This window comes from Odontesthes bonariensis, chromosome 8, assembly GCF_027942865.1.
Source record: "Odontesthes bonariensis isolate fOdoBon6 chromosome 8, fOdoBon6.hap1, whole genome shotgun sequence".
NCBI lineage: Eukaryota > Metazoa > Chordata > Actinopteri > Atheriniformes > Atherinopsidae > Odontesthes > Odontesthes bonariensis.
Window position 1 is genome coordinate 21,272,815 of NC_134513.1, and position 25,097 is coordinate 21,297,911.

Here is a 25,097-nt window from a genome sequence, read left to right on the forward strand (position 1 = left end):
TCAACAGTGACGCTCGCTGGTTTGGAGAGAACTGCAAATGTGACGCATTCTCGGCGCAAACTGGCTTTATGAGCTGAAGGAACTGTGAAGGGGCTGGCGCTTTCGATGACGTCATTAATGGTTCTCGAGCCAGAACAGTTGCACGTTTACGCCGAGTATGAATCAGCCTTAATAGAGAGTGGCAAGGCTGTTCGTTATAATGGCTGTGATGTACATCAGCTATCTGCGGCTCTGTGAGCCACGTGACTTCCGCATTCCTTCCTTTGTTTAGAAGTCTGTGGGGGGGGGGTTCGATGCTCTCTGTTTACGCCCCTCTGGTCTAAAGAGCAGAAGACCACCAGAGACTTTAGTCTTCTTGGTTTTTATGGAGCTTTGAAGCAGTGACGCAGGTAAGTTTTGCATCTTCATCGTTAGGACGGTTCGGCTCCGGTTCAGTCTTCCTGTTTGGACCGACACGGTCCACACGAAGCAGTGTTAAAAGCACCGCCAAAGCCAATAAATGCGCTGTGTTAACCTTCCATTATCGGCATGTTTCTGATAAAGATGGAGGTCTCCGAGTACAAGTGTTTAATGAGGTTAATATATCCAAAGTGTTTAAAGGCAGTAATTAACGGGACACATGCATTACTACGAGTTCTGCTGTGTACATCTCCGGCACCTGGGTGAAGCTGCTTTATTTACCTATTTCCCGGCGGTGTAACTGGAATAGCGTCACAAAACCGCACCAATTAGCCTCAGGGTGGTATTATTTTGTACAGAAAACTAAGACTAGCACTCCACAGGCTTTATCAGCTCACCAAAATAAGCAAGTCTGGCGAAAGATCAGAGTAACCGCGCCGAATATACTTCTAAGTGCACTACGGCAGCAGGAGCGCTTAGGGACCGTCGCAAAAGTGCAACGCCATTTTAGACTTTTATTTTGTAATAGTTCTCTTGTTTTTAAAGATATCAGCACCAAACTACTTCTGATGTGTTCATGAACTCGTTGTGTAGTTCCCACACCCTTTATTATCAAGGAAAACCTTTAAATTTTTTTAAAAAAGGCATTAGTAGTCAACGTATATGACTCAGTCTTATTTATGGCTTTTATTTTGTAACAACTCTCTAAACCACTTCTGGTGTGTTCATGAACTCGTTGTGTAGTTCCCACACCCTTTATTATCAAGGAAAACCTTTTTAATTAAAAAAAAAAAGGCATAAGTAATCATTGTATATGATTGTCTTATTTATGGCTTTTATTTTGTAATAACTCACTTTTTTTTCTACATATCGACTTCAAAACAATTCTGATGTGTTCACGGACTCACTAACAACTCTTGGTTTGATTTTTTTTTTTGATTTTTTTTTTCATAATTTCTTGGAATTTTTATTAGGAATATTAATCAATAACTTCACTAGGATACAGTGCAGTGTCACCAAACTCACTACACACTTCATTGGTCTATAGCATCTTTATTTAGGGTTGCACGGTATTCAATACCAAGGAGTGTCTTTGTTTGGTGGCGTTGCTGCTGTCATTCCAAAGCACTGTGTGTGAAACCATCAAGTTCCACACTCAATCTACAGGGACAAATATATTAAACATATATTAAAATGTTACCTCTACATAATCCCTAAAGAGTGTATAATATTTTAATCCTTTCATGTTGTGTCTGGTTCTTAACCCCAGATTATCTATTGATTATCCACTATTCAGATGATTTGGTGTCTAAATCTCACCCAGACAACATCAACGGCAGTCTTGGGCAGGTCCTCATTCCCACAGAAGGAACAGAACTCATCCTTTGAAACTGAAAAAAAGAAAATACAGGCCTTTATTACTGTTACGTTTGTAGGAACTGTTTGACATATTAATGTACTATTTGAGCAATTCCTGATCCTTTCAGAATTTCTTCTGCCATGTCTCTTCTTAGTTTTTTAAGAGATTTTTTTGATGAATCAATATGAAACCTCTCTGGGATGTTTGGAAACTGGGTCACTGTCATCTTGGCCATCTGTAGAGGTGGCAAAACAACATATGTACTGTGTATGATCATCTTACATAGTAACACTACATGTTTTTTATCCTAAAGAAAACAGAAGAATCACCTGCATGACAAAGATCCCACAGCTGGTGGCATCTTTCTGGAAGGTGTGGCTTATCTTGCCAGGCTGCCACTTGATGTTAACCCAGTCCTCCTTTCCCAGTCTGTTCCTGCGCATCTGGAAATATTGTCTACAGGTTGAAAGTAAGATACATTTTGCTTTACCTTTGTGATTACTCTATGGCTATACAGAATGTGTATGTAACCTATTAACTTCCCATAATTTATTTAATATTACCCAAATCTGTAGCCAGCCATTCTGGAGTCCTCAACTTCATTTGACCCGTGCAGAGGATCAACCACAAAAATGTGGTTTGAAAGGGCATGAAGATACTGTAATATGAAAAGGTAGCATGTGTAAACCATATACATTCTTAAAAAACAAGTTTCATTTATGTAAAACTTCCAAACTGCAGTTGGTAACTTTTAACTTTATGCACAGTAAGCCTCTCATTGTGAGTTAATTCATTCTAAAATTCAGAAAAGTGCATGACCTTTTATTAAACCAAGATTAATTATTGATTAATATTTCTAATAAAAAATCCCAGAAATTATGAATTTCTTTCGAACCAAGAGTTGTTAGTGTAATCTGTTGGAGACCAGTGAAGTGTGTATTGAGTTTGGTGACACTGCACTGTATCATATTGAAGTTACTGAATATTTATTGATTCTTTTTTGTACTGTCTCTCTTGGGTTGCACTTTGTAGACGGTCCCTGCTCGCTGCTCTCACAGCCAGCTGCACAGAAACACTAATGATAATAATTAGTATATTTTGTAATAACACTAATGTTATTGCTGTGGCGTAGAGGATGGCTCGTTCTGATCAAAGTTAGCTTGGAGCTCTTTGTCTGTCTTACTACGGTTGAAAATATGCGTGTTTTGTGTTTTAACAACGTCTCACTTCTGAGTTATTGATCCCGGAAGTCCGAATCTGCCGATATCTTTCTAACTTTACCGAACCGCGTAAAGCTTCCAGCATGGTGGCTGCGTGAGCGGTGTTGATGACGTCACTGTTGTCTTAGCGGGACGGAGCACAAAAACAACAACTTTAAAGCTATGGTAGGTAATCCTAAAGAGCTAGCAAGAGAGCTAGCAAGATTCGAAAGTGTCCCCTCCTCTAAGCTCCACCCCCCCCTCCCCATTCCGTCAGTGCTTCATCCAAAGCCGGTAGAACCGCATGCGCACATGGAGCAGGGGGCCGGCAGAGGGGGGCGTAGGCAGAAAGCAGAGGCATCTGATTGGTTTTTTGTAGGCGACCAAGATCTGGGATTGGTCAGCTTTTTCTCAGTCCTGCAGCTGCCACAGAGGTCTGATTATTTTCGTCCCTTTTTCTAAATACATCTTGTATAGATTTCTCTCAGGATAGACGGACCATTTCACCCAGTATTACAAAATGTGTTTCTGAACAGGATTACCTACCATGTCTTTAACGTTTACGACGCAGTTTTCCATAAATATTGACCAATAATGTGCATTGATCACTTCACTGACGATGTATTTTATCAATGTTTTTCTTTTTTGGAGCCGCAGGGACTCATTTATCACCGTTTTAAATCGTATAGGGTACCTCTGCATGCTAGCAGGGGGCAGCTACCTTGTCCTCCTTTATACTTCATCATGCCAGAGGTCCAGCTTACCTTCAGATCTACATCCTTCAACAGAGCCTGATGTTACTGTCTGTTCCCAGGATCTACTCCTGTTGTCCCAAACAGCCCATCTGTAGAAGATGTCATTCAGTGTGTCTGTTCTCTCTGGTGTCAGATGGAAAATGAGCTGAATGGCAAAGCTGAGCTGAATAAATTATTTTAAAGAAGCTTTAACTGACTTGGAGGGAAATATGTGGCTGTAGATGCTTTGACTGATGAGCCGGGATCAATTCTTCTTTTCTGTAGAAGACATCATTTTGTAAACTGACTACATGTGAAACAAACATAATTTGTCTGGTTAAAACCATATTGATGACAAAATAAATGTGTCAGTTGTGCAAAAAAAAACAAACAACAGATTTAGACCAAACATTTTATTATAAAATGTTAAACAAGACTTAATAAAGAAGTTATTTTTCTGTTATTTATACTGTTGGGTAGATTAATCTGCAACAATGAACTGTATTTGATTAAATCTAAGGGTTTAGACGTTGTAGAAATGTCTAAAACTATGTTTTGTGTTTTAATGTCGCGCTAAACGGCTAACGGCTAACACGTCACTGAAGCAGACGGCTGCGCGCGGCGCATCAGTCCCTATCAGGTCCCGACTCATGTTGAAACAGTTCCGCTGGGGAAGGATAGTAATCAGAACGAAATTCGAGGAGGGTAGTTCTGATAACTACTTTCTTAGAACGGTCTGTCCGAAAGCGGCTATTGTGAAGAAGCCATTGAACAACCCCAGGCAGGAAGGGGGGATGGGGCAGGATGAGTACATCCTCCGTCTCCTTCTTCTGAACAGAGAACTAATGAATCTGAAATATCAGCTAATAATTGTCCAAATAAGACTTTGTCATAGTTTAATGTATAACTTTTTTCAGGCTAAAGTTAATTTGACACGAGATTGTTGTGTTGTTACGGTTCAGAAAGAGGACTTTTATGATTCTAAGGACTAACTTGGTTTATTTGCTGCTTCTTTGACCTTTGATCCCCAACAACGACGACTATGAAACATCTTTCTCAGATACTCTAGTTTCACCGGTAGATCTTAACACCAGTGTTATATGGAGAACTGCGTGTCCATCAGGGGAACGCTAACAGCTCAATAAAGGGAGTGGACTGGTCATTTGATAATATATGAGGTCCCAACTGGACATGTTCCCTCCACAACCTGACCTCCACTGAGTGGAATGTAATGGATTTATGTACTTTATCCTTAAAATATGGAGAGTGTGCTTTTTCACTTTATCTTATGTCCCAAAGGATCTTTTTTTTTTTTTTTTTTTTTTCAATCTTTTTATTGCAAACAAGTCGTGGTACAGAAAATGGCATAGTATAAACAGTAAGTATTATCAAAACAGAATTATACCATTACATACCTGTTATAACAGGAGGACAATAGTGGAATGAGGGAAAAAAAAAAGAAAGTAAAGTGCAACATTCTAAAGGACATCCTCATGGATTAAATACAGATAGCAATATGAGTTGCTCCACTAACACTGTAAGTTACCTAAAGTCCCACGGGTATGTTTGGGCCACAAATAATATTAATAACATATTAAGAATATAAGTTAACGAAAACAGTCTGAGTAAGTCCAGTATTAAAGAAGAAGATAATAGACAGTGTTGTCCTGGTAAAGAGAAGGTTACAATAAAAGAGGAAAAGGAAATATAGTGGAGTGTTGTACGGCAGAAGACAAAGGGCCAGTGGAAGAGCAGTAACAGGATGGTCACATTCTCCTCTATATATTTTTTTCCGCTTCAAGCCTGCGACCCAGCGGCAGGATTGATAGGGAGTTTTTTAATAAGAGCTAATAGTGGGTCCCAGGTGGAATGGAAGGATTTCAGAGAACCTTTTAATGAGAATCTTAGCTTCTCCAGCTGGAGGCTCTGTAAGATGGACTGTATCCATTGATCACGTGTTGGTGGAGAGGCATGAATCCATTTGAGGAGAATAGAGCGTCTAGCTAGCAGAGTGGAGAAGGCAACGACACGGCGTAGAATGGTGGGCACGTCTCCAGGTGGAGGGAGACCGAACAGTGCAGTCATAGGATTGGGGTCTATCTTTATGTTATAGGCCTGTTCAATGGTTCCAAATATGTCAGACCAAAATTTGTCAAGCTTCGGGCAGGTCCAGAACATGTGCATGTGGTCAGCCGGGGACTGGTTGCATCTGTTACAAGCATCGTTCCGATCCGGGAATATTCTAGCCAACTTAGCATTAGTAAAGTGAGCTCTGTGGAGAACCTTGCATTGGAGTAAGCCATGTCTAGCGCAGATGGAGGATGTATGAGCTAGGTTGAGCGCGTCAGTCCATTGGTCATCAGAAATTGTATTACCCAGATCACTCTCCCATAGCTCCTTAAGACATAGCGTAGGATTTGGAATAAGGGAGCCAATCTGGCCATAAAGAACTGAAATAAGCCGTTTTTGGTTTGGGTCAAGAGTAACAATTTTATCGATTGGTGATTCGGGGGGGCGATTAGGAAAGTGGGGGAAAAGCTTTTGAATGAAGTGCCTGGTTTGAAAAAACCGGAAGAGATGGTTGTTGGGCAAGTTGAATTTAACTGACAAGAGTTCAAAGGAAGAAAAAACACCATCCACATAAAGGTCGTTAATCGTCAAAAGACCACCGTTAGACCAAATGCGGAAGGCCGGGTCAGTAGACGATGGGGAGAATAGGTGGTTATTTGAAATAGGGGCATGAATTGAAGCTCTATGTAACCCGTGTTGTTTCCTGAATTGGATCCAAATATTTATGGAACTAGTAACAATTGGGTTATTTAATTTTTTATGGGTAGTTACCGGGAGTTGAGAGCAGATTATAGAGTATAGAAAGGAGGAAGTTGACAATTCAATATGAACCCAGGGTGGGCAGGGGTCTGAAAGTTTACAGTTAGCCCAATAGAGGAGTTTGTTAATATTAGAAGCCCAGAAATAGTGGCGAAAGTTGGGGAGCGCCAGGCCTCCTTCTGGCTTAGGGAGTTGGAGACACGACCTTCTAATACGCGCCGGCTTATTGTTCCAGATGAACGCATTCAACTGCTTGTCGAGATCAATGAAAAAAGACTTGTTGATGCACACTGGGAGATGTTGGAAAAGGTAAAGAAACTTTGGCAGGATGACCATCTTTATAAGGTTGACACGACCCGCAAGAGACAGGGGGAGGGAGGCCCACCTGGTCATGTCAGCTTTGCATTTGTCTATGAGTGGTTGAAAGTTTTTATTAAACAGGTCTTTAAAAGAGCTTGAAACAAACACCCCCAGGTACTTGAATCCCTCCAGAGCCCTTTTAAAAGGAAATATGGATTGAGGGAGTGCCTTTGCCATTTTATTAACCAGAAATACTTCGCTTTTTTGAATGTTTAGTTTGTAACCTGATATACGGACAAATTGATCTAGAATTGACAGTATGGGGGGAAGAGAGAATAAGGGGTTCGAAATCATAAGGAGAAGGTCATCAGCGTATAGGGACAATTTATGAACCATGCCGTGACGTGTAATGCCTTCAAACCCATCTTGGCTTCTGAGCCAGATAGCGAGAGGTTCAATAGCAATATTGAACAGCAGTGGCGATAGAGGACAGCCCTGGCGTGTACCACGTTGAAGAGAGAAAGGGGGAGATCGAATGCCATTGGTATGTACCGAGGCAGAAGGAGAGGCATACAGGAGTTTAATCCAGGAAATAAAGTGGGAGTCAAAACCAAATTTGTCGAGAATAAAAAACAAGTAACCCCACTCAACCCTGTCGAAGGCCTTCTCTGCGTCAAGAGACACTATGACTTCGGGGGTGTTAGAGGAAGGAGAGTAAATAATATTGAGCAACCTCCTTGTGTTAAAAAAAGAATGTCTCCCCGCCATGAAGCCTGTTTGGTCGATCGAAACTATATCTGGCAGTACACGTTGGAGGCGGGTAGCCAGTATTTTGGACAATATCTTACAATCCACATTTAACAGTGAGATTGGTCTGTAACTGCTACAGGAAGTAGGATCTTTATCTTTCTTGAGGAGCAGTGAGATGGATGCAGTGGACAAAGTTTCCGGCAGTCTGCCTGTCTGGAGAGAGTCGTTGTACATTCTTGCCAGAATAGGGGCTAACTTAAAGACATATGCTTTATAAAATTCGACTGTATAACCATCGGGCCCAGGAGACTTCCCACTTTGCATAGATTTTATTGCATCTTGTATCTCCAGAGTGGAGATGGGGCTGCCCATATCACTAGCAGTGTTCTCGTTGATTTTGGGGTATGTTAAAAAGTTGAGAGGATTTGGGGTTGTGGCGGAGATCTGGGGGCATTCCGAGGTGTAGAGGTTGGTATAAAATTCTAAGAAAGACCTGTTAATATCAGCTGGGTTAGAAGAAAGGTTACCATTAGACAGTTTAATTTGGAGGATTGATCTGGACGTACTGGCGGCGCGAGCTTGTTGAGCTAAAAGTCTACCAGCCTTGTCACCCTGCTCAAAATAACGCTGCCTACACTGTTTCAGTTGTCTCTCAACAACGCCTGTCATTAGAAGGTCGTGTTCCGAGTGTAGCAGAAGGCGTTTTTTATAAAGACAAGGGGAGGGGGAGGAAGAGTATGTTTCATCGAGTAAACGAAGCTCCTCGCAAATTTCGGAAATCCTAGCCTTTTCATCTCTTCTCCTACGTGTAGTGTAAGAAATGACCTGTCCTCGCACTGTGGCCTTAAGAGCCTCCCAGAGAACACCGCTACTAACGTCAGGAGTGTCGTTAATTTCAATGTATGAGGAAATCTGAGTGGAAACAAAATCCTTGAATTCACTATCTGACAGCAGTGGGGAACTGAATTTCCATAATGGAAGGGGAGACCTACCAAGAGGGAAATTAATGTCAATTGAGGTGGGAGAGTGATCAGAGATGGTTATTGAGTGGTATTCGCACGAGTTGACTAGATGAATCAAGTTGTTATCGAGTAGGAAGAAGTCAATTCGTGAATAAGTGTGGTGCCGGTGCGAGAAGAAGGAAAAGGCTCTACTTTGGGGATTAATAAATCTCCAGGGGTCTGAGAGTCCTAATTGTGATGCATTACGCAGTACTACTTTAGCGGATTTGGAGAGAGAAGATTGTGTGAGCGATGACCTATCGAGATTCACGTCTTGGACCAAATTCCAGTCCCCGGCCATAATAATACGGTGGTTGTCGGCATTGGGAATTCGAGCAAAGAGGTTCACAAAAAATGTTTCATCATCCCAATTGGGAGCGTAGATAGAAGCTAGTATTACTGGTGTGCTCTGCAACATGCCCGAAACCACAACGTAACGACCATTAGGATCTGAAATTGAATGCGTTAATTCAAATCCGACATTTCTGTGAATAATAATTGCTGCTCCTCTGGCTTTGTGGGAGAATTTTGAGTGAAACAGGTGGCCCATCCACGCCCTCTTAATACGAAGGGTATCAGAAGATTTAAGATGGGTTTCCTGTAGGAATATGACGTCACCTTGAAGATGTTGCAGCCGCGTCATTACCTTACCAATCTTAGCAGCGTTATTCATGCTCTTAGTGTTCCAAGAAATCAGTCGCACTCCACTACGTGTCGTTGTCATGGGAGAAACCATCAAAGAGGGAGAACAGTTGACCTGGACAAACACTGTCTTTTTTACACAGGAGGGTGGGAAAAAGAAGACAGAAAATTATAGTAATATTGACGGTAACAAAAAATAAAATAAAAACCCGTGTGGCCATACCCAGAACTAAACCCAAATTACACGACATACTCAAACACTTCTAGCTTTAATCTGTGTAATTACACAATGTTTGTAATTACACTAACACTAATCTTCCGGGGTTCTATTCCCTATCTAAACATTAAGGCATCCCCATAGTATTACATCCAGGATAAGTGAATGAATAAAAAAAAAAAAAATAGAACATTGTCGAATATTATGCAATTAAATCTAAGCCAACACCACAACAGTAACAGAGTGAAACACACATACACTTCAGTGTAGTAAAATCCACATGAGCAGCTGGTCCAGCAAAGAGACAAAATGTGATTGTTTGCTTTTTCATTCAGCGACCCTAAATGGGATAAAATAAATTAAATAAGGTGCAAAATAAAGTCTCTGAATGGCACCCCTGGCAACATATCACGAGATCCGGCAACGGGACCTCAAAACAACAAGGATCAGAAAAAATATGTAAAAAGTCACTGAAAACACTGAAAACCGGCCAGAAAAAAAGACCATTAACAGTGGAAAAACACACATCCGTCTTCGTGATAACGCCAAAACAACAAACCTTTGTTATTATAAAACAGACGGGAAACTGAGGTACAGAGGAAAGGTGCAAAATAAAGTCTCTGAATGGCAAAGGCACTCATGGCAACATATCGTGAGATCTGGCAACGGGACCTCAAAACAACAAGGATCAGAAAAAATATATAAAGTCACTGAAAACACTGAAAACCGGCCAGAAAAAAGACCATTAACAGTGAAAAACACACCTCCGTCTTCGTGATAACGCCAAAACAACAAGCCTTTGTTATTATAAAACAGACGGGTAACTGAGGTAGCCATGGAGGACTTGTAAACAAGGCTAATGTTAACAAGCTACAATGCTATGCTAGTGTTAACACGCCGACGTTACCGCATTTGGTCATTTGATAATATATGAGGTCCCAACTGGACATGTTCCCTCCACAACCTGACCTCCACTGAGTGGAATGTAATGGATTTATGTACTTTATCCTTAAATTATGGAGAGTGTGCTTTTTCACTTTATCTTATCTGTCCCAAAGGATCTTGAACTTAAAGGTCCTCTCCCAGACTGTCTTTGTCCAACATACTGTTTTGGCTGATGAACATGAAACAATGATGGGGGCTAATGAATATCTGATGCTACAGGTGCTCGGTGGGATTAACAGATGACCAAGGAGGAACATTGGCAGACATTTTGTTTTCTCAACTCAACCACTACGGATGGAAAATGGCTTCTTCAGAACAGGTGAGACGGTTTCATTATGATATAGTTTCCAAAAATGTATTCTGGCCGATTACATATCGGTCACCTGTGTTAGTGCTACAGACCTCTGAAGAGGGAGAATGTTTAGGTTTCGGAGTTGAGGATGAACCCATGATGCTCTGATATCCCTGTTTTTGATCGGATGATCTTCAGTTATCAATATATAACAGATTGTTTACCTGCCTCAGTGTTGTAGTGTCCATCAGAGTCCTCCTGATGGCAGATCTGAATGGAGATATGTGCAGTATCCCACTGTGTAACTACAAATTCATTCAGTATTCAGTTTGACTGTGTCACAGGATCAGTTAATAATATATATAAAGATATTACCAAAGATATATGAACTCAGGATATTTCCATGTTTGTCTGGTCAATTTCAGTCATTTTGTTTCATAGATCTGTTATTACAGAGGTGTTTCTATCTAATAGCAGTGAGAAGGAGTTGGCTCATGTTATTGAGATGCTAAATACATATCAACTTTGTTCTTCATGATCTCTTTTTTTTTCTCTCTAGGAGTTTAAAAGCTCAAACACAGTGGAACCTAATTCCCTTCAGGATAATGATGAAGCTCTGTCAACAACAGCAAACAGAGAGAAACCACTCAGTTGTGGACAGTGTGGGAAGCCTTTTACTCTGAAAAGTGCCTTAATAAGACATCAACATATCCACAGTGGAGTTAAACCTTTTATTTGTGGACAGTGTGGGAAGGCTTTTACTCGTAAAAGCACCTTAACAAGTCATCAACGTATCCACAGTGGAGTTAAACCTTTCATTTGTGGACAGTGTGGGAAGGCTTTTACTGATAAAAGTTCCTTAACAAAACATCAACATATCCACAGTGGAGTTAAACCTTTTATTTGTGGACAGTGTGGGAAGGCTTTCACTCGTAAAAGTGCCTTAGTATCACATGAACATATCCACAGTGGAGTTAAACCTTTCATTTGTGGACAGTGTGGGAAGGCTTTTACTGATCAAAGTGCCTTAACAAAACATCAACGTAGCCACAGTGTTGTTAAACCTTTCAGTTGTGGACAGTGTGGGAAGACTTTTACTCAGAAAAGTGCCTTAATAAGACATCAACATATCCACAGTGGAGTTAAACCTTTCAGTTGTGGACAGTGTGGGAGGGCTTTCACTCGTAAAAGCACCTTAACAAGACATCAAAGTATCCACAGTGGAGTTAAACCTTTAATTTGTGGACAGTGTGGGAAGGCTTTTACTCGTAAAAGCACCTTAACAAGTCATCAACGTATCCACAGTGGAGTTAAACCTTTTAGTTGTGGACAGTGTGGGAAGGCTTTTACCTATAAAAGTACCTTAATATTACATCAACATATCCACAGTGGAGTTAAACCTTTCATTTGTGGACAGTGTGGGAAGGCTTTTACTGATAAAAGTGCCTTAACAAAACATCAACGTAGCCACAGTGGAGTTAAACCTTTCAGTTGTGGACAGTGTGGGAAGGCTTTTACTTGTAAAAGCACCTTAACAAAACATCAACATATCCACAGTGGAGTTAAACCTTTCAGTTGTGGACAGTGTGGGAAGGCTTTTACTAATAAAAGTACCTTAATAACACATCAACGTATCCACAGTGGATTTAAACCTTTCAGTTGTGACCAGTGTGGGAAGGCTTTTAATCAGAAAAATTACTTAATAACACATCAATGTATCCACAGTGGAGTTAAACCTTTCAGTTGTGGACAGTGTGGGAAGGCTTTTACTCAGAAAAGTGCCTTAATAAGACATCAACGTATCCACAGTGGAGTTAAACCTTTCGGTTGTGGACAGTGTGGGAAGTCCTTTGGTTACTTCTCTGCCTTAAAAAAACATCAGCTTGTCTGCAATGGAGCACAAGCATGCAGTGATTCCCAGTGTGATGAAAATTTAACGACTCCACGTGGCTTTCAGAGTCACCAACAAAGCCACGGCAGAAAGAGACGATCCAAGAAGAATCACTGTGAGGTATGTACATCAAACACTTATTTTCCCATCTTCTGATGAGTTTAGGATTTAACTGAGCAAGTAGGCAAGTGGCTTCCATTGGAGAAGGACAGCGATGTAGGAGTTTTTTTAATCCTAACATATTCAGTGAGTTGTGTCTCCTTAAACAGCCATGTCAGAAGTGTTCAATGTCATTTAAATGTTCGGTGCAATCAAAACCAAAGGGAATCAACAGTATAAGTAAGGTGATGTTTAATTGTGAAAGGAAGAGCATTATCAGATACTTGTTAGAGAGCATTCAACATGTTGGGACCAAACAACTGTGTAGTCTAAATAAAACCACTATTTAATTTGTTAGGGAGCATAAATAGCCAATCTGAACCATCCATCCATTTTCATCCGCTTATCCGAGGTCGGGTCACAGAACAAACGGGTCCAGGAGTTAAAGGAACATTCCACCAGTGGAGACATGAATATGTATTGAAAGTGGGCCATATATGTAGTAGAATAGTTGCATAAATTTTTAATTTGGTGCCTTCTTGACCGAGAAAAGGCAGAAAATGACTTTTTTGTGCTTGTGGATTAAAAACAACAATCCCCATAGTGCATTGCAATGCTCAAGATCCGCAGGCCACTCCCCTGAGAGTGTACGAGCTCCACTCGACTCTACGCTACCTGGAAATCATGTCACTGCCTTACCTGTTTGCACTTCCATCGAGCACATCACTGTATACTCAATCACAGGGTCAATACCTCTTTTTTTATAGTGTGGATAATGTTGTTTGTGTGTCTTTATGTTCATGACAATTCTTATTTTGTGAATTAAAAAACAAAATGTCACTCCTCTCCTGTCTGCCTTCAACAAAGTTTAGATCGCCTGCACGACACAACGCCCAATCTCTCTCCTTGCAGGACCCACTCAAGAAAGTGCCGGTAGGCTGTTAGACGAAATTGTCTAGACAAAACATTGATCACAAAGTGAGTGATGGCATTTGAGCCTAGCGTGCCACAGTAGCTTGCATAACTGCAAGCTATTTGTGCAATGAACATGCCACGTTAGCGTGTTAGCAAGAGTACTCCTTGACATAGTAACAAAGAAAACAAACTTACTTTACAGAAAGACGTCCATTTGGCCCTGTTTGGCTGTCGTTTCCAGTTGACTTTAGGTATTCTAAAGTAGGTCTCCAGGACGCCACCAATTCGCCCCAGCTCGATATCTTCTTCAAAATCCCAGTCCAGTCCTCCGTGTTAGCTGCAGCTCTCTCTCTTTCTCTATTTCATTTTTTTTATTGGTGGTTGGCAAACAACTTAAACCAGTTGGTGGCATTACCGCCACCAACTGGTAAGGAGTGTGGATCTCATGACAATTATTTATTTATATGTATATATATATATATATGTGTATATGTGTTAGCTGCAGCTCTCTGCCAGTCTAAAGCACTGGCACTGATCTGTGATAGGTCTGTTAGCGCATTAAATCCAACACCCCTATGGGCGATGTTGAAGGGTGGGAACTAGCGCTTGTAGTTTCAACAGAAATCCACCCCTCTTCCACTTCCTCCTAAAATGACGATTTTTGCGTCATTGTAGGAGGAAGTGTAAAGAGGTGAATACGGATTTCTCCCGTCTCAGGGGGAAATGAGAGTGTTGCATGACACATTCAAAAGTATGACTGGGTTTCTAACAATGCAAAGCCTAATGCAAATGGGTGGAGTGTCCCTTTAACCCCAGCTCTTGTATATTCTGGACCACATCCCACCTCTCTCTGTATTTTTATTTAACTTTTTTCTGAATTCTATCCAACCCTTTACATCCAATTGCTACCGATCCTACCTGCACTCAGGGACATTAGGCGCATTCCCACTGTAGGAACCTTTTACAGTTCCTATAACCTGTTCAGGAATGCAGCCGTTTTTCCCCGCATTCGGACGTACAGGAACTAGGGACCATCGCTCTCAGTTCCTGTAACCATTTCAGCTCCTTCTCCTCAGCTGGGTCTGTTCTGGGTTCCATAGGAACACATCTGACGGAGGTGTTTGGTGGTTGGTAACTCTGCCCCTTGTCATGTTGTCACGGCTCAAATATTTCCTCATACGACACGGACACAACCGGCGCGTCTTTAATAAGTTAAACTTACTTGCTCTCCTTTGTTTGCGGCGCTCTGCTCTCCTTCCTTCATGAAACCAAGAAGTATGGCCTGCGCTCCATCCTTCGTCTCCTGACTCTCTCTGTGAGATCTCCCAGCCTCCATGTTAGACGCCCGATGTGATCGTCCATGATTAATATCACCGTGTGGCGCTAAAGTAAGATGTCACTGTCGCAGACGGTTGCGTCGCATCAGTCCCTATCAGGGTCCCGACTCATGTCCGAATGCAAAATGATACGGTTCCCTTGGGGTAGGGCAGTTATTAGAACGAAATTCGAGGTGGACCGTTCTTAGAACTGCTCTGTCCGAGTGCGGCTATAGTCTTGACTCTGAATGGCCCACTGCCTTCTGTGCCCTCCCCTTTCTCCTGGGCCTCACTTACATGGAAGGTTGTTAAACTTTGTGATCGCTGGACTTCTTGTACGGGAGTGCCTCCTTTTTCTGCTGATATTGAACTCTTCTTTGAAGGACCAGCTCCCTCCTGACTGCTGAGGGGGAGCATCAGCTTGCTTTTGTTGCCGTATAAGGCCATACTCGTATCACTCTTTAGTTAACCCACAGTGGAAAGTCATACCAGCAGTGAGCACAATTTCCTGAGTAAGATGTCATGTTGGTATATCCAGGCTTTAAATTTTCCTGGAAGGTCAGAATTTGACTGCTTCTGGTTATCCCTCCAGGTCTTGGTTGACATGGTCTCTGCTTGACTACCCACTGAAGGACCACATTTCCCCTCCTCCGAATCCTCCTCAGGATCTTCCACAGGTGCACTTATAGTTTAGAACACCTCTTAAACATCTGGTATAGCAGTCCATAGGGTCCTGGCATTGAGCTTGTTCTAACAGACTTGACCACTGATTGGATTTCCTTTCAGTTTACTCCTTTGATATTAAAGTCTGTGGTTGGTGCAGGTGGACTGATCAGGATGAGGTCTTTCTCCCAAGTTTAGTTTCTGTAGGTGGTGTTGAGATCGTTGTCCATCCCGTATTCTGGTGAGGCGATGTGCCCCCCACGTCACTGACAGAGAACCTGTTTGGTAAATCCAAAAGCAGCCCGATTTGTCTTTATTTTTTCCATTGTCCGGTTCTTATTACAGCCTGCTCGTTGGAGGGTCAGGAGTTTATTCCTCAGGATGCCTTGTAGTTCGGATTTCTCATCTTTCCACCTTCCACTTGAGCTATTTCCTCAAAAGCAGTTCTTGTTTCAACTGGAGGATTTGTTCTTGGAATTCTGTCTTTTGATCCCTCCTGTACCAAACCAAACCTTTTTGTGGCAATGCTGACAGTCGTGTTTGTCGTTCCCTGGAGTTTTCTGTCTGCCATATCCTTCTTGGTAGCTTCCAGAATACCATCCAGATCATCAAATTTGTGCCCTTCCTTCATTTGCCTCCTGGAAGCCCCTTTAGCCATGGCTAGTGTTTTAAAGCACCTGTTGCTTGAGCTTTCAGGGCTTGAGGATTTTTGGTTTTCTAGCGAGATTCCCGGCATTGCTCTTCATGTCACCTTTCCCTGCAATTTCATCTCGGCCTGCTGGATTTCAGGCCTTGGGAGTGTTTGGAGGTCTTGCCACATACTAGAGATGCGCGGTTGGCGGATGAATCCGCGGATCGGGCGGATGACATGTCGAAAAATCGTATTTCAATTAAATTCGGGCAGGTTGCAGTTGAAGCACTAAAAAAAAACAAAAAAAACCCACTTAATTTTCCAGGATGGATTTATCGTGCTATGTAGACGGACTTTGTTGTCTAGATTCTTTTAAAAAATTCGTACACTCAAAACGGTGTGCCCGTGCTCATCATGTTTTACTTTTTTCTTGATGGAGTGTGAAATATAGCTGCAAATAGTATTTCAATACAGACATGTCAAAACAACAGTGGAATGCACATTTTCAAGGTGATGGAAGGGTCGTGTGATGCTTGGAAATAGATCGGTTAATCCAAAATGTAGAACTATATAGTTATATTCTGTATTAATGTTTCACATACAAGTGGGGAGACGTAGGGTATGCTAACCTGTAACTGTGTTAGTGTGAATGCCTTTGAAGGAATTCAATCGCTTGTGACGGCTGTGTGTCTTAAAGGTGTACAATTTAGCACTTGGGAGTGATTTTGACAGCACTATTATCCACTACATAGTAGTAGGCGGACTTATTGGCAAGATATAATCAACTACGCTGTTTGAAAAAGCCGATACAAATAGCCAAGGCACCTTCAATAGACCTACACCTATCGGCGGATGGCGGGCGGGTTTGGTTTTGAAAATCATTTGAAAAATGTTTGTGCAAATGGATAGCGGGCGGATATATATTTTTTGCAGCGGTTGCAGATGGGAAAATACGTCATCCGCGCATCTCTACCACATACATTAAGTTGTTTTGATGTAATTTGTGTGATCGCATGGGTTGTTGCCTAGCCTGATTAACATAGACTTTCAAATCTCTTCGAGATTCTGGTCTGACCAAGACCATAACGAATACGATTCGAAATGGCCTGGTCAACCCGCCTCCCTCGGGTTGCTACTGGTTGTGGCCAGAAAAGGCTGTGACTAAGCTTAAGCCAATCACACCACGCTTTCCTCTGACGTATGATTTAGCTACCAGCGGGGCTAACTGGTAGATTAAAGTCTTACCAAAGCCAGTAGGGAGCAAGGCGAAAACGTCTTTCCTGTCAAGAAATTATTCAAGGGCTGTTCTTTGCTCGATTTTTAACGAGAATCTCCCGTCGAACACTTTCATTACAGCATCTACAGCAGTGTCAAAAGCTTGACGCTGCTCCATGTTGATATTGAATGAAGCGCTTCCGTGTACAATCCATGGGTTGAGTGGCAGTTCAACCACGTCACTACCTTGAACACGCCTCTACCCTGGGCCGTTGGCGCTGCTCAAAGTTGATTGCTTCCCGACAAAGTGGGTGGAGTTCCCATTTTTTTCGGGAACTCGAATCCACCTGAATGAGAAGTTTGCCTGAGTAAGTGTAGCAGAGCCGAAGGTGTTGCGTCACTGCGAGGGCGGAGCCTGGGTAGGTTGTTGCCTGCTTATCTGTATTTCGGGGTGCTCAATTTCCTCTCCTCTTGGGCTCTCTTTGGGTTATGTTTCTTTGGGAGTTTTTAATGCAGGTTTGCGTCCTCCCTCACAAAAGCTGCAGGTTTAGTTGCTGCCCCTTCCGACCCGGATGCATCTTTCAGCTTTCCCTCCAGTTGATCCTGGTTTATTCATGGTCATCAACCATCCTAATGCTGGAATTCCCTGGCGAAGAAAGGTTATCATGGTTGTAACGTGCATCTGTTGATACTCTTGTATACATCATCAGTGATAGTACCTTGGGTCATACAGGGTTTTGGGTCTTTCAAGTTAAACCCCATCCTCCAAGTCCATCTGTTTCGATGTTTTTGCAAAAAGCATAAGGTCCAGTCTAAGACTTTTCTCTGATGTCTTTAGTAAATCTGAGCTGCTTCCCCAGGTCCACCCGCATCTGCTTGAGTATTCTGCCAGGAGCTGGGATGTTCTCCTGTTCTATTGAATGTTATCTGGTGTGATGATGGTTTGAAGAGTTTCCTGTTGTTGATGGCACTTTAAAGGGACTCAGTGACCACATCCAGCAACTGGACAGACACAAATCAAGATAATATGTGGTTCTGATGCCTATGCTGACCTCTAATGAGCAACACAGCTCCTAGGTTTAGAACTGACTGACGTCTAAAATCAAGAATCTGTTCTGTATGTTTGCCCCATTCCAGCCCACAAACAAATGGCCCAGGTGTTGAAGGCAGTTGCAGAAGCAGTCACCTTAGCCATTCTCTCTAGCAGACACCTCCCCAGGAAGAATCCCATCCCCTTTCTTAGGGCTGGAGAGAAGCCCCCATCCTGCCCGCAAACAAATGCATGTTGGCTGTCCTCAGCCTCAGATTGGCAGCTGAAAGTGGACCTTGGAAAACAGTTAAAGGTCCCTAAACACATCACCCCGACAAGACAAGACAGACAGACTTGCTTTTTCACTTAGACGCCACCAAGCGGGTGATCATGTCGGAGCTAACAATGACCCCAAGAAGATCACTGATGATGCATCCCACCGCATCCTAGAGATGTATCTAAATTCCTGGACATCTTTGGACCGTGCTGCTTTCATATCTCGATCTCGACTAAAACACCTCTTCAAGCGGTCTCTGTTTGCTTGTTTGGTTTGGTTTAGGATTTCGATGCCAGATTATTGGCACTAACAGAGCAGAAGCACCACAGTTTGTTTTCATTTAGCTAAATCAGTAAAGTAAACACAGCCCAAAGTGCAGAAATCAGGACATTTCCTCAGAAAAATTGTGGAAAGTATTTGTTCTTTGTGCTAAGAAGGAATTTGACTTCATCAGGCATCAAACTGTGATCTGTTTTCTAACTGAATGCTCCCAACTTCTAGTTTTGACCTCCAGATATTAGACTGAAATAAAACTCCTAGCTTTCAGTTTCCTACAACATTGGCAGATTTCTATCTTCTTCTTTGGTGGTATTGGTTGAGTTCAGAGCCGGTGTGTTCATTGTAAAAAGCAGCAGGAAACCCTGACCTTCTCTGTCTTTGTGTCTTCGTTGTTTCAGAAGCAGAGCGGCTCAGATGGACCCAGTTCTTAGCCCTGTGGGCACCGTCCCAGTGGTGAAAAGGACTCCTGTCAGCAGGGTGGGACATCATTCACCACTGCAGCGGACCTCAAAAGACACCAAACAATCCAGCGCAGACAGAAATCATTCAGCTGTGGACAAAGTGAGAAAAGCTTCCCATCAGCAGGTCAGCGCACGCTTCATGAGCGTGTTCACACTGAGGAGCAGCTCAGCCGCGACACCAGTCGGTCTGCTGCTCATAAGCCCTCCCACCCTGAATATGAACTGTTCCACTGTTACCGGTGTGCTGCAGTGTTCGTCTCAGCATCTGCTCTGGCTAAACATCAGCAGGATCACCAAGAGCAGGAATAATTCCCAACATGAAATGGCTGCAACGCACTCGCTGCGTCTGAACGGACAGAGAGAGCCTCTTCTGGTCCAAACTTCAAACTTTAAAAGCCACAGTTCAGAATTCATTTCCTCTGAAAGTTGTAATGTGCCACAATAACAAGAATCTGTGAGAGAAAAAGATTAAAAACTGTTTCTATTAGTATCTGGAAGCAAAGCTGGATGAACAGAAATGGTGTTATTACTGCAGGAAGAAGCATTTCTGACTTCTTCCCAGCAGAACGCTCGTATTACACAATGTATACAGATGCAGTTTGGAGTTCCAGTGAGATGACTGCTATCTCCAGCTCTGACCACTAGGTGTCAGTAGTTCAACAATGTTACCTGAACGTTTCTCAGCTCACGTCACATTTGAAGTGCTGTCTTTGATGGACTTTGTATTTTTTGGTCTGATGAGGCCCCGTAAGTCTTGGGGCGCTGCAGTGAGACTGTGATGGTGGACCAGGTAAAAACTCGACTGTATGGATCAGAGCAGAGGTCCACAGATGTGATGGAGCAGAAACCTAAAGAAGTTGACAGGATTTAACATGAAATAAGTTCACCAGGATAGTGGCAAAGAGTTTGTTTTCTGTTTTTATTTCTTATTCATTTTGTCATAGTATACTAATTAAATAGTTTTTGCTTTAAATACCCACCGCTGTGCATCATGGGCGTGTGTGCTGGCTGGAAAAAGCCTTTTTGTCTTAAAAGTCTAAACAGTCTCACCATGACATTTAGAAACAATATTAATGATAACATCTACTGTAAATACATCCATACAATGATAGTAGAAGTTTTTTACTGTATGGCACCATATTTGTCCTTTTTATTTGTATTTATCTTTATTTAGTCTGACTATTCTATGATTTTTAAGTTGATGCATTTTAATATTCTGTTGTCAGATCGTCTTCATTTTAATACATTTCTGTTTATTTCCCTTTGATTTGTTTTCATTTCATTCCTTTTTCTCGTCATGATTTTTATTTCTTTGTTCTATCCCTTCATCAGGTTGTCTTTTATTTTCAGAAATTTTATTTCAATATATTACATTTTATTCTTTTCTTTTCAATTTTCTTTTTATTTCATAATCTTTGAATAAATGTCTTTTTATATTCATAAATATTTAAAATTTTACATTATTTCATGTCATTCTTTCCTCCTCTTCGCCATATCTCTTTTCAATGAGTGACTTTTGACCCTCGTAAGGCACCGTCTTGCAGCAAAGATCGTGTATTTGCAGAAGGATGTCTTTATATTGACGGTTCCACCTGGTTCCAACAAGCTTCCGTTCCTCGGGTCGTGAAAATAACTCAGAGTGAGACCTCTTCATCACTCAGAAACGCCTGATTCATGAAAACAACATCATCGAGCTGGATGCAGACACGGAGTCTTTAAAGGATATTTAACGACATTTATCACCGCGCAGCTCTTGGTCGTTGAGTTGTATCACATCAAGGTAACTATCAAACAGTTTGAACACCGACAGCAACCGATATCAACATTTACAGCTGTCAGTGACCTGGAAACCTGTCATTTAGCTCGTTAGCCAGCTGGCGGCGCTGACACCGAGGCGTGGGGAACTCTCAGAGGAATCTGAAGGGACCCAAAGTTAAACAGCAGAAGATTTGGAATCCCTTATTTCTAAATAATGATGTTTCAGACTGGGTGGAACTCAGTAAATTTTATTGTCAACCAGGTCCGTATCAGAATGACAGAATGATGCATCAATCTGGAGAGGATCCTTCATCCCAAATCTCCCAGAATCTCTGATTTACTGTGGGGGGGCTTTTCATTAAGTAGAATCTGCCTGTTTTGGTGACCTTGAAGATGTTGCATGTTTCCCATCAACAGGCACAAAGCCCGGATACGGAGTGTGCGTATCTATTGAGCCTCCTCTGGACACACTAACTGGGGAGTGTGTTGTTCTCAAAATGTCCTAATTTAGCCCGAGACCCCCGACACAGCTGGTGGTTATCAGTCACTACATATTTCTTATCGTTTCCTAAAACTCCTTTGCACAGTTGGTAAGTATCAGACTCTTCATAAAGTATTTTATGAGCCCGGGATAGAAGCATTTTTGAACAGGGAAACGTAACATCTTGTATTAATGTTAAGATCTTTATTTTATAAGCAAGACAGGAAGTGGCTCTGGGGTTGACCTGGAAGTGAAGGTGAGGATTAAAGGTTAAAGGAGCCAGCCAATGTTGAACGCCACGTGTGGTTCTTTTGTTTTCATCAGTAAATAAAGTCAAGACGACCCTCGGTTACATTTTGAACTTTTTCATTGAATCATCTACAACATACACGGCTTACATCATCTTATATACATTTTAAAGGAGCATTTTTACTTTGTATAATATTAAGGGGTTTGGTAAAGGAAAGAAAATCTTTATGAAATACAAAAAATTTTTTTGGGCAATGTTATGGAGAGCCCCGCATGCAATAATAATATTGCATACGTTTTCGGGCGTATATAGAAGGGTTCCCCCGCAGCCGAGAGACAGATCCACCTGCCCTTTAGGTGCCCTAACCTCTCCACAGTGCGCAGTGTTAAAGCGCCTCTCCTGTTCGGTGTGAGGGTGCGCGGTTGAATAATGAGCCATCACTCTTCCAATTACGGAGTTGTACTTGTTTAATTTATTTAATTTGCGTTTATGTTTATATTTATGTTGAAGTCAAAAAAAACATGGGCCTTCTTTAAAGTGATAAGTCTGTCATTTTAACCTAGAGATTTGTTGCGACTCCTGAGCACGCACGAGTGACGCTGCTGTTTATGTATGCTATTGCAGTCACCGCAAGTCAAAATGGAAAAGTGCGTACACAGCCTCAGACCTGTCGTGGCGATTTCATCTTTCCTGCGCTCACGATGGATTTGATAAATGCCAACCTTTGCGCAGAAAAGAACGTACACACGACCTACGCACGTTTTTCGTCTTACGCAAGTTTGATAAATGAGGGCCATTGGCTCTGAATGGAACTCTGTCATCCATCATTACTGTGAAAATGGCTGACATTGAGCCACAGTGTTTTAACTGAAGAGTCATAGCAACACATACTTCCTTGGTTGAAGAGTTGCTAGAGTGGAGTTCCCTCATTCCCGGTCAGGGAATGAGGGAACCAAGTTTTGGCACTGTCAGTAGCGTAAACCAAACACATTTCTGCTGTTGTTTTCCAGTGACATGACTAGAATGTCAATTTAATCTAGCCCTGTCACAAATTCAATAGGACGTTGGTTTGTAACGAGTCATCCTATGCGCACCACTTGATTTGAAATAACACTTTTCAGCCAGCAGATTTACTACTTCTCTTTAGAGAAGGGCTCGCTTAACTCTTTCCAGCAGCTCTAGGACCATTGTGGCTTTTAAAAACTAAAAGAATGATCAAGTTTTTCTGATACTTTGATGTGTAACACGGTGCTTAATAACATTTTGAGCAGCAAAGACAAATGCTATTTGTCATTAAATGACATGGGCATCCACGAATGATATGGAAAAAGAGAAATCTCATGGTCTATTGTCGGACAAAATGTTTTTGTCCGCGGACTTGGAGCATTTGGTGATCTGGCAGGTGCTGGCCGTCCATCCATCCGTACGTCTTAGATTGAGTTTGAGGGAGGCCCGTTTTTTGTGTCGTACGGCACTGTGGAATCTAATCTTCCCCACTTGCTTTGTAGAGGAGGAACTTAGAATGCACATGAGATAACAGACGATCACTTTAACTGAAGAGTCATAGCAAAACATGCTTCCTTGGTTGAAGAGTTGCTAGAGCGCATTAGCTTGAGACTGTGTTTTCCCTACAAGCCACCCAATGTCTGAACAGAGGTACAGATAGCAAGGTACATTTGAAAGCTGATTATACAAGGAGCAGAGAATGCATTGGCCGGGAATCGAACCCAGGTCACCTGCTTGGCAAGCAGCTATTCTCTCCACTATACCACCAATGCCCTGACAGACCTTTATTTAGTCATCTATCAACTGTTTTTCTTGCAGGGCTATGACACACTCACTCTTACTCAGGAATCTTTCTGTTTCTCCCTGAAATAAGAGAGAAGTCTAAAGCGTGAAACTTGTGCTTGCTTGGATTCATTCTCCAGATGCGCACAATTGCTTTCATCTAAGGCTAAAATGTTCACAACTTCAGTACAATGCACTATGCCAATTAATTTGCCAGTTAGGAATGAGTTTACCACAGTCTTGCAACCTGTACCGTGTGCACTGCTTTCAGGTCCCTGATGGTCTAGTGGCTAGGATTCGGCGCTCTCACCGCCGAGGCCCGGGTTCGATTCCCGGTCAGGGAATGAATGAACCAGATTTTGGCCCTGTTAGTAGCGTAAACCAAAGATATTTCTGCTGTTCTTTTTCAATGACATGACTAGAATGTCAATTTAATCTAGCCCTGTCACAAATTCAATAGGACCTTGGTTTGTAAGAAGTCATCCTATGCGCACCACTTGATTTGAAATAACACTTTACAGCCAGCAGATTTACTACTTCTCTTTAGAGAAGGGCTCGCTTAACTCTTTCCAGCAGCTCTGGGACCATTGTGGCTTTTGAAAACTAAAAGAATGATCAAGTTTTTCTGATACTTTGATGTGTAACACGGTGCTTAATAACATTTTGAGCAGCAAAGACAAATGCTATTTGTCATTAAATGACATGGGCATCCACGAATGATACGGAAAAAGAGAAATTTCATGGTCTATTGTCGGACAAAATGTTTTTGTCCGCGGACTTGGAGCATTTGGTGATCTGGCAGGTGCTGGCCGTCCATCCGTCCGTCCGTCTTGGATTGAGTTTGAGGGAGGCCCGTTTTTTGTGTCGTACGGCACTGTGGAATCTCATCTTGCCCACTTGCTTTGTAGAGGAGGAACTTAGAATGCACATGAGAAAACAGACCATCACTTTAACTGAAGAGTCATAGCAAAACATGCTTCCTTGTTTGAAGAGTTGCTAGAGTGCATTAGCTTGAGACTGTGTTTTCCCTACAAGCCACCCATTGTCTGAGCAGAGGTAGAGATAGCAAGGTACATTTGAAAGCTGATTATACACGGAGCAGAGAATGCATTGGCCGGGAATTGAACCCAGGTCAACTGCTTGGCAAGCAGCTATTCTCTCCACTATACCACCACTGCCCTGACAGACCCTGATTTAGTCATCTATCAACTGTTTTTCTTGCAGGGCTATGACACACTCACTCTTACTCAGGAATCTTTCTATTTCTCCCTGAAATAAGAGAGAAGTCTAAAGCGTGAAACTTGTGCTTGCTTGGATTTATTCTCCAGATGTGCAGAATTGCTTTCATCTAAGGCTAAAATGTCCACAACTTCAG

The 25,097-nt window shown here is 42.1% G+C and overlaps 1 protein-coding gene and 1 non-coding gene across 3 annotated transcripts; both read left to right on the top strand.

The window, feature by feature from the left end:
• Nucleotides 1-296: 296 nt before the first annotated feature.
• Nucleotides 297-20,737, top strand: LOC142385492 (uncharacterized). Of its 2 annotated transcripts, XM_075472094.1 has the most exons (5): nt 297-389; nt 2,073-2,228; nt 10,596-10,695; nt 11,228-12,679; nt 19,383-20,737. In XM_075472094.1, the coding sequence occupies exons 3-5, from the start codon at nt 10,678-10,680 to the stop codon at nt 19,413-19,415; spliced, it is 1,503 nt and encodes a 500-aa protein (XP_075328209.1). In that variant the 5' UTR covers nt 297-389; nt 2,073-2,228; nt 10,596-10,677; the 3' UTR covers nt 19,416-20,737. The 2 variants fall into 2 exon arrangements, with proteins under 2 accessions (XP_075328209.1, XP_075328208.1); XM_075472093.1 differs by lacking the exon at nt 19,383-20,737 and having other exon boundaries at nt 11,228-14,030.
• Nucleotides 20,738-23,994: 3,257 nt separating this feature from the next.
• On the top strand, nt 23,995-24,066 carry trnae-cuc (transfer RNA glutamic acid (anticodon CUC)). The gene has a single exon. It is a non-coding gene; the product is annotated as a tRNA-Glu (tRNA).
• The last annotated feature ends 1,031 nt before the right edge of the window (nt 24,067-25,097 follow it).